The 12,935-nt window shown below is 38.1% G+C and overlaps 1 protein-coding gene across 2 annotated transcripts in view; it reads right to left on the bottom strand.

Moving 5' to 3' along the window:
• Positions 1 to 10,698: 10,698 nt before the first annotated feature.
• The window catches only part of RAB6A (RAB6A, member RAS oncogene family), an 87,155-nt gene continuing 84,918 nt past the window's right edge, over positions 10,699 to 12,935 (bottom strand). For both annotated transcript variants that reach the window (XM_019811842.3, XM_006936957.5), the window contains exon 8: positions 10,699 to 12,766. In XM_019811842.3, coding sequence (XP_019667401.2) covers positions 12,702 to 12,766 — 65 coding nt within the window. In that variant the 3' untranslated portion in view covers positions 10,699 to 12,701. The remainder of the gene's footprint in view (positions 12,767 to 12,935) is intronic.

Genomic DNA, 12,935 nt, shown 5'->3' with positions numbered 1-12,935 from the left:
ATCTTAGCTGAGCAATTTGGGGCAATTCACTTAACCTGTCTGGATCTTGGTTTTCCCATCCATAAGGTGGTAGGTTGAAGTTGGCCATGCCTGAGGGCTCATAAGGAGAGGCTGCCTCAGCATGAAAAGATGGTCAACATTGCTCCTCTTCAGGGAAATACAAATCAAAACCACACTCAGATACCACCTCACACCAGTCAGAGTGGCTAAAATGAACAAATCAGGAGACTGTAGATGCTGGCGAAGATGTGGAGAAACGGGACCCTCTTGCACTGTTGGTGGGAATGCAAACTGGTGCAGCCACTCTGGAAAACAGTGTGGAGGTTCCTCAAAAAATTAAAAATAGATCTACCCTATGACCCAGCAATAGCACTGCTAGGAATTTACCCAAGGGATACAGGAGTGCTGATGCACAGGGGCACTTGTACCCCAATGTTTATAGCAGCACTCTCAACAATAGCCAAATTATGGAAAGAGTCTAAATGTCCATCAACTGATGAATGGATAAAGAAATTGTGGTTTATATACACAATGGAATACTACATGGCAATGAGAAAGAATGAAGTATGGCCTTTTGTAGCAATGTGAATGGAACTGGAGAGTGTTATGCTAAGTGAAATAAGTCATACAGAGAAAGACAGATACCATATGTTTTCACTGTTATGTGGATCCTAGGAAACTTAACAGAAGACCATGGGGGAGGGGAAGGAGAAAAAAAAAAAAAAAAGGTTAGAGAGGGAGGGAGCCAAAACATAAGAGACTCTTAAAAACTGAGAATAAACTGAGGGTTGATGGGGGGTGGGTGATGTGTATTGAGGAGGGCACCTGTTGGGATGAGCACTGGGTGTTGTATAGAAACCAATTTGACAATAAATTTCATATTAAAAAAATTTTTTTTAAATAACTATAAAAAAAAAAAAAAAAAGAGACGCTGCCTCAGGGTGTCTGTCATCTGAACTAATGAGTGATCCAGGCTGTGCCCTGTCTGCTGAGAGTCCAGTGGTGTTGAGGTCTTTTGCAGTAGGTTCTTATCCTTCTAGAGCTGAATCAATGAGTTGGTCTCAGAAAGCAGGTGGTCAGGGAAGGAAACAACCATCTTGCATCAGACCTTTTGAGGCTGCAAGTGACAGAGACCCCCTGCTCAAACTGATTCAAGCTAAAGAAGGGAAAGCATTGGGTCATATAACTGAGAAGTCCAGAAACTGCTTGGTGCAGAAATTCAGTGTCCCTTAGACTTTGTTTTCATCTTTATAGCCACTGGGCTTGCCCTTTCAGAGGCTTCAGTGATATTCAGCAGCTCCAGACCAAATGCCCTTCTGGGTTCAAGTCTAGCCAAGAGAGCTTTTCTTCTCCTAATAGTATGAATAAAAGTCCTGGGACTGAAGAGCATTATCCCAAATTGGGTCCTGTGGTCATCCATGAGTCCATGGTGATCTGGAAAAGATGATCTAAAACAACAGGGCTTACAACAGGGGTGGAGTGGTGTCCCAAAGAACGCTTAGGGCACTGTTGCCCGGAAGTAGGATGGATAAGTGGCAAAAACATCAGGTGTCTTCCCCAGCCACATTCCCAGAGACACCAGCTTAGAGGGAGACATAAACAAACACCAGTGATTCAATGAGATGAGGTAAGTGAGGAACATGGTACAGTGAGAGCTCTGAGAAGAGGTATCCAACTCTTGCCAAAGGAAGTGGGGAAAGATCTGGGGCAGGGATGAACCTTGAAGGCCAAGCAGGGAAGGGAGGGAGAGCTTTCCACACAAAGAACACATGGAAGAAATGGCATGAGCAATGGCCTCAGAGGACTTGAGAGCACAATGAAGTTCAGCCTGATGTCACAGTCTATTTCATGGTGAGGAGGGATGGTAGATGAGGCAATATTATAGAGAACCTCCCACAGCTGGGTTAAGTGCTCTTCTCTGTGCCCCTACAGCCGCAGGACTACCATTTATCACCCTGATGAGACCTGGTTCTTTGCACTCACCCCATTGAACAGGGCAAGACAAATGGATGTTTCAGATGTAGTTTGCTTCAAAATCTCTCCACTAACAGGATTGTGGCACGAATTTTTTATCTTCCAGCTGTCCAGTAGACAATTGTTCACATATACATTAAAACAAACATTCTCAGAAAACAGTCTGACCTGGAGTTGACTTATGGACCATATCTGGCTCACACATTCTTTTGTTTGGTCAGTACAGTGGTTTTAAAAAGTTTTCAATTAAGGGGTACCTGGATGGCTCAGTTGGTTGAGTCTCGGCTCAGGTCGTGATCTCGCGGTTCATGAGTTCGAGCCCTGCGTCCGGCTCCCTGATGTCAGCGCAGAGCCTGCTTCAGATCCTCCGTCCCCCTCTCTCTCTCTGCCCCCTTCCCCGCTTGTGCTCTCTCGCTCTCAAAAATAAATAAACATTTAAAATAAAATTAAAAAGTTTTGAATTAAAATGTGATACCACTACACACCACCTAAAAGGCTAAAGGTGAAAAAGACTGGCGACATTAAGCAAATGGAAATCTCACATGACTGTAAACTGGTACAACTGCTTTGGAAACTAATTCGTAAAGACAAATATATGCATACCTTATAACCCATCAATTATACTCCTAGGGTACACCAAGGAGAAATGCGTACGTATGTTTACCAAAAAATAATAGGTATAAAAGTATCACAGAAGTAGTGGAAAAAACTTAAATTCTAGAATAGGTGGATCTATGGTATATTCCACTCACAAAATGGAATACTGTTCAATGAAAATTACCCATAAGTACATGTAAAATTGAGAGTGAATAAAAAAAAATAAGGAGTGAAGGGAAAGTGGGAAAATAGAGTTATACTATGCAAAGTTTTCTATACTTCATGGGAAGTAGTACAATATTGACTTAAGTGTATGCTGATAAGTCAAAGATGCACATGGGAAGAAATAAGTGTTGGCGAGGTTGTGGAGAAAAAGGAACCCCTGTGCACTGCTTGTGGGAATGTAAACTGGTGCAGCCACTGTGGAAAATAGTTATGAGGTTCTTCAAAAAGTTAAAAAAATAGAAATACCCTATGACCCAGTAGGCCGACTATTGGCTATTTACCCAAAGAATACAAAAACACTAATTCAAAGGAATAGATGCACCCACCCCTATGTTTGTTGCAGCACTATTTACAATAGCCAAACTATGGACACAGCTCAAGTGTCCATCGACAGATGAATGGATAAAGATGTGGTACATACACACAATGGAATATTACTCAGCTATAAAAAAGAATGAAATCTTGCCATTTGCAACAACATGGATGGAGCTAGAGAGTATACTGCTAAGTGAAATAAGTTGGCCAGAGAAAGACAAATAACATGATTTCACTCATATGTGGAATTCAAGAAACAAAACAAATGAACAAAGAAAAAAGACAAACCAAGAAGCAGACTCTTTAATTACAGAGAACAAACTGATGCTTACCAGAGGGGAGGTGGGTAGGAAGATGGGTGAAATAGGTAAGGGATTCAAGAGGACACTTATCAAGATGAGCACCGGGTGATGTATGGAATTGCTGAATCACTATATTGTACACCTGACACTGATATAACACTGTATTAACTATACCAGATTAAAAAAAAAAAAAAACAACACTTGAAGAATTAACAATCAGTCCTTCTCAAACTTTTCTCAAAAAAAAAAAAAAAAAAAATAAGAGGAAGCACTTCCTAACTCATTCCATGACAGCAGCATTACACTGATACCAAAGCCAAAGATAATACAAGAAAACTACAGACCAATATTGATTTTAAAATCCTCAAAAAACTAGCAAACTGAATTCAGCGGCATATTGAGAAGAATATACACAATGACCAGAAAATACACACAATGATTTATTCTCAGAATGCAAGGATGGTTCTACACATGAAAACTGATCAGTATACTATACTAATTAGTAGAATAAAAGGGGAAAAAACTCGTATCTTCCTAATTGATGCAGAAAAAGCATTTGACAAAATTTAACACGTTTTTATGATAAAAACACTCAATAAACTAGGAATAGAATTTCCTTAACATGATAAATACTACATTTAAAAATCTATGGTAAATATACTCAATGGTAAAAGACTCAAAGGTTTCCCTTAAGATCCGAAAAAAGACAGAATGCCCACTTTTGTCACTTATATTCAACATATACTGGAAGTTGTAGCCAGAGGAATTAGTTTAGAAATAAATAAAAGGCATCCATATTGGAATGGAAGTAAAATCAGCTGTTTACAGATCATATCTTATTACAGTTGACCCTGAACAACACAGGTTTGAACTGCATGGGTCCACTTATATGCAGATTTTTTTTTTCAAGAAATACAGTATGGTACTGTAAAGATACGTTCTCTTCTTTATGATTTTAAATCTTTTCTCTTGCTTACTTTATTGTAAGAATACAGTATATAATACAAATAACATACAAAATATGTGTTAATTGACTGTTTATGTTATTGGTATGGCTTCTGGTCAATAGTATTTGTAAAGTTTTGGGGGACTAAACAGTTATATGCAGGGGCACCAGGATGGTGTTCAGTCACTTGAATGGCAGGCTCTATTATTTTGGCTTAGGTCATGATCTCATGGTTCATGGGATCAAGCCCTGTGTTAGGCTGCACGCTGGCAATGCCAGAGCCTGCTTGGGATTCTCTCTCTCTCTTTATGCCCCTCCCTCCCATGCACTCTCTCTAAAAAATTAAACATTAAAAAAACCAAAAACCAGTTATACATTTGTTTTCATTTTAATTCTGGTATAGTTAACATACAGTGTAATATTAGTTTCAGATGTACCATATAGTGATTCAACAATTTCATACATCACCCAGTGCTCATCACAAATGCACTCCTTAATCCCCATCATCTATTTCACCCATTCCCTCACCCACCTCCCCTCTGGTAACCATCAGTTTGTTCTCTATAGTCTATTTTTGTTTTGTCTCGTTTTTTTCCCCTTTGTTAGTTTTGTTTCTTAAATTCCACATATGAATGAAATCATATGTTATTTGTCTTTCTCTGACCGACTTATTTCACTTAGCAGTATATTCTCTCTAGCTCCATCCATGTTGTTGCAAATGGCAAGGTTTCATTCTTTTTTTATAGCGGACTAATATTCCATTGTGTATATGTACCACATCTTCATCCATTCATCTGTTGATGGACACTTGAACTGCTTCCATAGTTTGGCTATTGTAAATAATACTGCAATAAACATAGGGGTGCATATATCCCTTTGAATTAGTGTTTTTGTATTCTCTGGCTAAATAGCTAGTATTGTGATTACTGGATTGTAGGGTAGTTTTATTTTTAACTTTTTGAAGAAACCTTTTACTGTTTTCCACAGTGGCTGCATCAATTTGCATCCTCCACAAAAGGGCTCCTTTTCCTCCACATCCTTGCCAACGCTTATTGTATCTTATATGCAGATTTTTGACTGCACAGGGTCAGTGCTCCTAACCCCAGCATTGTTCAAGGGTCAATTATATTTAAAAACCCTAAACATTTCATACAAAAATCGTTAGATCTAATAAACTTAGCAAAGTTGCAGGATACAAAATCAATGTAAAAATCAGTTGCATTTTATAAACTAGCACTGAACAATCCAAAAAAGAAATTAAGAAAAAAGATTCCACTTTCAATAGCATCAAAAAGAATAAAATACTTAGGAATAAACCTAACACCCAAGGAGGTGAAAGACTTGTATGCTGAAAACTAAGACATTGCTGACAGAAATTAAAGGCGTAAATAAATGCAATGTGCTTCAAAACTTACTACAAAGCTACAGTAATAAACACAGTAGAGTACTAGCATTAAGGAGAGACATACAGACCAATGGAATAGAATAAACAACCCAGAAATAAACTCTTACATATGGAGAATTGATTTTCAACAAGGGTGCAAAGACCATTCATTCAATGAGGGAAGGACAGTCTTTTTGACAAATGCTGCTGGGGAAAATACGTCCACATGCAAAAGAATGAAGCTTGGCCCTTACCATACATAGTATACAAAATTAACTCAAAATGGATCAAAGACTTAAACATCAGAGCTAAAACTATAAAACTCATTGAATAAAAACATAGGAGAAAATCTTTGTGATATTGGATTTGGCAATGATTTCTTACATATGACACCAAAAGCACAGGCCAAAAAAAAAAAAAAAAGGTAATTGAACTTCATCAAAATTTAAAACTTTGGGGCATCAAAGGACACAATAAGTGAACACGCAACCCACAGAATGAGAGGAAATAGTTGTAAATCCATGTATCTATTACAGGATTAATATCTAGAATATATAAAGAACTCCTGTAATTCAACAACACAATAAACAACCCCATTTAAAAATGGGCAAAGGACTTCAATAGACATTTCTCTAAATAAATTATATAAACAGCCAGTAAGCAAGATGTTTAACATTACTAGTCATTAGGGAAATGCAGATCAAAATCACCATGAGACAGGTACCACTATAACACCCACAAGGATGGCTATTATCAGAAACATCAGAACATAAAACGTGTTGATGAAGATGTGTAAAAATTGGAACCCTCATATAGTCATTGCTGCTGGGAATGTAAAATGGTGCAGCTGCTGTGGTAAGCAGTTTGGTATTTCCTCAAAACGTTAACATAGTTAAACAGAATTGTAAGACCCAGCAATTCTACTCCCAGGTATACACTAAAAAGAACTGAAAACAGGGATTCAAACAGGTACTTATACACCAGTTTTCTTGGCAGCATTATTTTAAATAGCCATGGGGCGCCTTGGTGGCTCAGTTGGTTTAACATCCAACTCTTGATTTTGGCTCAGGTCATAATCCCAGGGTCTGGGATCGAGTCCTCTGTCAGGCTCCATGCTATGCATAGAGCCTGCTTAAGATTTTCTCTCCCTCTCTCCCCCCCTTCTCCCCTGCTCACACACTCTTTCTCTCAAAAAATAAAATAAATAAAAATTGAAAATGCTAGGCTTATAAAAAAATAAAACGTAAAATAGCCAGGGGCGCCTGGGTGGCTCAGTCTGTTAAGCGTCCAATTTCAGTCAGGATCTCACGGTTTGTGAGTTCAAGCCCCATGTAGGGCTCTGTGCTGACACTTCAGAGCCTGGAGCCTGCTTTGGATTCTGTGTCTCCCTCTTCCTCTGCCCCTCCCCCATTTACCCTGTCTCTCTCAAAATAAATAAACATTAAAAAAATAAAATAGCCAAAAGGTGGGAACAATCCAAGTGTCCACCAACAGATGAATGAGTAAACAAAATGTGGTATATACATAACTTGGGCTTTTATTCAGCCATGAAAAGGAATAAAAGTCTGATATAAGCTACAACATGGGTGGACACTAGGACAAATATTGTGTAATTCCACTTACACAGTTATCTAGAATAGGCAAATTTAGAGACAGAAAGCAGAATGGAAAAACTGAGAGTTGTTAAAATAGTTTGCATTCCAGGGGCTCCTGGGTGGCTCAGTCGGTTAAGTGTCTGACTTCAGCTCAGTTAATGATCTCACGGTTCCTGGGTTCAAGTCCTGCGTCAGGCTGTGCTGACAGCTCAGAGCCTAGAGCCTGCTTCAGGTTCTGTGTCTCCCTCTCTCTTTGCCCCTCCCTTGCTGACATTCTCTCTCTCTCTCTCAAAAATAAACATTAAAAAATTTTTTACTAACATTTTACATAAAAGAAAACATAAAATATGTACTTTTTTTCTCAACTTTTTTCAATTAGGCTATATTGAGATTTATCTATATTATGGGTATCAAGTTTATTCTGCTTCACTGCATACTATATTACATAGTATGCATGTTTCATAATTTATTTATACAGTATATTCACCTCTTGATGGTCATTTGGGTTGTTTCCAGTTCTTGGACATGTAAAGCTATGAATATTTGTGTGCAAGTCTTCATATAGACACATGGCTTTCATTTCTTGTGAGTAAATACTTGAGCATGAAATGGCTAAGTTAAATAAATGTATATTTAACTTCTTTAGAAACTGCCAGTTTTTCCAAAATCTCAGACTACAGTGTATGAGAGTTCCAATTGCTCTTCATCTCCACCTACACTTGATATGGCGTCTTTTAAAGTTTTAGCCTTTCTGGGGCGCCTGGGTGGCTCAGTCGGTTAAGCGTCCGACTTTGGTTCAGGTCATGATCCTACGGTTTGTGAGTTCGAGCCCCGCGTCGGGCTCTGTGCTGACAGCTCAGAGCCTGGAGCTTGCTTCAGATTCTGTGTCTCCCTCTCCCTCTGCCCCTCCCCTGCTCACTCTCTGACTCTCTCTGTCTTTCAATAATAAATAAACGTTAAAAAAAAAAAATTAAAGTTTTAGCCTTTCTAATATGTGTGTAGTGGTGTCTCGCTGTGGTTTTAATTTGCATTTCCCCAGTGACTAACGATGTCAAGCATTTTTCATGTCTTTTTTTTTTGCCATTTATATATCTTCTTTGGTGAAGCGTCTGGTCAAATCTTTCACCTTTTTATTGGCTTGTTTTCCTATTAAGAGAGTTCTTCATATATTTTGAATACTGGTCCTTTATGAAGCATGAAAGAAATTCACAAGTATATTCTGTCTGTGGCTTGTTTTTTATTCAATTCCTTGCAGTCTGTTTTACTGAGGACCTCGGTTCCTCACTGGCTGCTGGTTGGAGGCTGCTGTCAGCTCCTTACAAAGTGGGCCTCTCCATAGGAGCTCATAACAAACAGACTGCTGCACAGAGGCAAATGAGGGGAGTCAGAGATTGGCAAAAGTATTTTTCATAATCTAATCTTCAAAGTGGTATCTTATCACTTTTGCTGTACTCTGTTCCTTAGAAGCAACTTACCAGGTCCAGTCTATACTTAGAGGAAAAGGATCCTACAAAGGCATGAATACCAGGAGGCAGGGATCAGGAACTATTTTAGAAGCTGCATTCTATGCAGATGCTTATCATAAATACTGTCTTCATTTTCAGTACTTTAGTTCTTGCTTTTTTAGCTTTCTGGAATTGCTACTAGAAGTTGCTATGTGTACTATTATCCTCTTAATCTTTTCTATTTCTTTGCTTTCTAGTGAAGGAGTTCCTCAATTCAATGTTCTCACTAATCAGTGGGATGCAGTGTATGTACCATTTATCTAATGTGTTCCTTACTTCAACTATTTTTCACACTTAATAGTTGTATTCGGTTATTTTATGATTCTTGCTCCATATTGCTAGTATCTCCATTCTTCAATATTTATCACACCATTTTAGTCTTTTTGAGTATTTCTACTCCAGATGGTATTCACTTTTTCTAAACTTTTTATTTATTTATTTATTTATTTATTTATTTATTTATTTATTTATTTTTAAGACAGAGAGAGGGAGTGTGAATGGGGTAGGGGCAGAGAGAGGGGACAGAGGATCTGAAGCAGGCTCTGCACTGACAGCAGAGAGCCTGACATGGGGCTCAAACTCACGAACCGTGAGATCATGACCTGAGCTGAAGGCAGATGCTTCACCGTCCTGACTCACCCAGGCGCCCCAGTATTCACTTTTTCTTTTGAGGGGGTTTCAGGTATCCAACTACTCTGGCTTGTGGCTCCAAATTCTCCTGGGGGTATGTGTTACAAGTCTGGGAAGGTATACTGGGCAAGGGACAAAGACCAGAATGTCGTGTTTAAGAAGGGGAGGAGACAAACTGTGGGACAGAGTTCCAGGAACCACAAGACCATACATGTAGCTGTTCCCATTCAGTAACATCCCACTAAACCACACTTTATTTCAGAGTCTTACCTTTAAACTAGTTTAGGAAGAAGCAGCTTTGCAGGGGGCAGTCACCTAGATTACAGCTCATTAACGCAAGTTTTGAAAGGGAAAGGCTAGAGAGTGAGTGAAAGGCCTAAGGCAGGCAAGTCATTCTCCACCTATTTTCATCAACTCCTCACTTGGTTTACACTGCCCTGATATTACCCCTGTGGACACCTGTACCCGTAGTCTGGCCTGTAGCCTCCCTTTCTGTAGTAAGGGAAATAGCTATCATTTGTGCCAAGGCAAGGGCCAGCTCTTTTTTCTGTAAAGGGCCAGACAGTAAATATTTTTGGCTTTTGGGGCCATTCTGTCACAACTACTCAACCCCACCTTTGCAGTGAATTCCAAAAAAAATTTAATTTAAAAACAGGTAGCAGGCTGGATGTGGTGGGAGCGCAGGAGTTTGCTGTCCCTGTCCCTAGGCAAAGGTGGGGTTAGGAGGAGGCAAAAGCAGAATGTAAATTACTTTTCTTAATATATTATTGCCTCTACCAGTGGCCCTGTCTTTTAAGTTGTAGCCACTCACCCCCACTTGTAACAGCTGAAAAGTCTTCTGACTCCCTAGGGGTTTCTTAGTGCTGTTTTTTTATTTTTCTGGATTTCAAGTTCCCTTTATAATTCTAAGGAGGAAGTAAGAAATTCATACTAACTTACTACCTTGGCAGGAATAGAAACCAAGTCAATAGTTGTTTTTGTTTGTGTTTTATTTATATATTTTTGGCAGCAAAATTGTTTATTAAAAAAAAAATCTAGACTATGAACACACTTCACTGCTTCAGTTGAAGAACCCCAGGCCAAATAAAAAGACCAATATTAAAAAGCAGCATAACTGATTACTGTTTTAAAGATACATAAAAAGAATCATACACTACAGTGTAGGAAGACAATCACCCCCATGTCAGAAATCACAACTTCTTCTAAATAAAGAATATGACCCATCTGCCATATTGAATTGATATTTATTTCAGGACATGCCATGTCAAAATAAAAACAAAAGAGTCAACCCTTGCCTTTAACAATAATATTGTATTATAAAAGCACTTTACAACTCCATCCCATCTTTGAGTATAAGTTACTGGTATGTGGGCTAATGATTATCTGAAAGCATTTCTCTATTCAGACCCATAATCCAAGTGCTCTCTGAATATTACAAGGTGACAATAAGTGGGAACTGGAGAAGGAAGAGGAAAGAGAGGGGAATAAGGTTCCCAGTTAAGGGTTTTGTTGCAATGAGGGGATGAGGAAGTATGAAGATATTTTTTGTTGTCTTTTCATCTTTATACTGTGTTAAGTAATGCTTACAACGTAAATTCAGCAGGCTTTTCCTGAGCTGTAACTCAGAAATTTTCGTCCTGCAAATAATGTATTTACAAATGTGTTTATTAACTTACACAGCAATCTCACAATAACTAGTAAAGATTAAAATGGTGCACTCCTAGTATATTTGTTTACAGTGTTTTAAGGGAAATATATATTGCCATGGTGATGAAGCTCTAAATAGATCAGACAAAACATCTAAAAACTGAAAGTAGTTTAAAAAAAAAAGGCAAAGAAATAAATATCAACAAAGAAAAAAGATTAATTGTAGCTTAAATATAAAACTAAATCACTAGTTAATTAACCAAACTATACAGATCTAATAAAAAGCAAAACCAGCCTGAAAGACCCAACATTAAAAAAAAAAAATGCTAAAAAATAAGGCATAAATCTGCATAATATTAAGTTTTACTTCCATTCTCTCCTTTCCCTCTTCTATGTATGCTTTTCCAGATCTGCCGCTAGGGGCTTATAAGAAACCTGTTTCCATTTTCAATTTGACCTCAAATGTCCTGAGCAAAGTATTTGCTATTCTGTTGAGGATTCTTTTGTTGTTAAGCTTTAGATATCATTGTTTCTACAATGATAGCTTTAGATATCATTGTTTATTGTAGTTTTGATCACGGTACCAAGTTTAAATTCTTCCGCTGGTTCTTCTTAAAAGAATTTGATTTCTGTAGTGCCTTGCCTGCATAGCATTTTTTGAAACAAAGAAAAACCCAAGAGAAATCTATTGCTTACAAAAGTTTTCTTCTTTTTTTAAACAAACAGAATAACTCTATGTTGAGAATTTTAAAATCCTGGGAGAAATAGTTCACTGGGAGAATTCAGTATTAAAAACATGTTCTGAAGCACTGTTAACTCTTCTCTCCCAGGGACTAACATGTGAAAGGGTCATTTGTTTTGGTCTGAAATACATTTTATGTTCATTTAATTTGTAAGTACTCACTGTGTTCATTAGGACTCATTTTGAAGATGCATCAGAACCCTTTTCTTATTCAAGCACTGCCTACCATGATAGTTGAGTTTTGACCTCAAATAAAGTCTAAGTAATTTATATCAGCGCTCAAGAATAATTTTGGACATCTTGGCCCAAGGCCTAGAGCAAGTGGTATCACTAAATTTGAAGGATAACTCCATTCGGCTTGGTCTGACTCCTGCTTTGTCATACCTCATTTGTTTTGAGGGAGAGATGGTAAGAACAGGGAATGCAATAAGGGAGAGGTGAGAAAAGCAGAGAGAGATCAAGTAGGTAGGCAAGTGCTGCTGTGAACAATTGCTCCTTAACCTAGCCACAGACTGTTGGAATTTCCATCATTTTGAAGTACGTTATCCTAACATTGAAAAGGAAAAAAAAATTGAGAAAACGTATCTAATTTTTAAAGTTATCACTGGAATATGTTGGAATCATTTGGCTTTTTGTAAAATATAAATAATGAAGACACTGACTTTTTTGTGCTTGTGAAGCTAATAGATCATCTCCACGAGACAGGCAGCAATGATGAATTGCAATACGTTATTACTGAAGGGAAAAGGTTCAAGCCAATATTCACACTGCAGTCAATGAAAGAGTAAGGGGGCCAAAGCAGTGAGCTTCTGAAGAAAAGTTGAAGATGCCATGGAAGATTAGCAGGAACAGCCTCCTTCACTGACTGGTTGCTCCTGAGGCTTTTCCAGTTTTATGTCAATCACTGAAACAAAAGTTAAGGAGCTATAAATGGGAAAGTACAATTCCAATTCTGCTGAACATTGACATCTCTTGCAAGCTCCTTCCATTCCTACTGGCTTCAGAACTGATACAGCCATTATTTTCTAGTATAGCTAGCTCACTATAACGAGATGCTCAAAGGGAATAAACTT

This window comes from Felis catus, chromosome D1, assembly GCF_018350175.1.
Source record: "Felis catus isolate Fca126 chromosome D1, F.catus_Fca126_mat1.0, whole genome shotgun sequence".
In the NCBI taxonomy this organism is placed as follows: domain Eukaryota; kingdom Metazoa; phylum Chordata; class Mammalia; order Carnivora; family Felidae; genus Felis; species Felis catus.
This window is presented reverse-complemented; position numbering and strand designations above follow the sequence as displayed.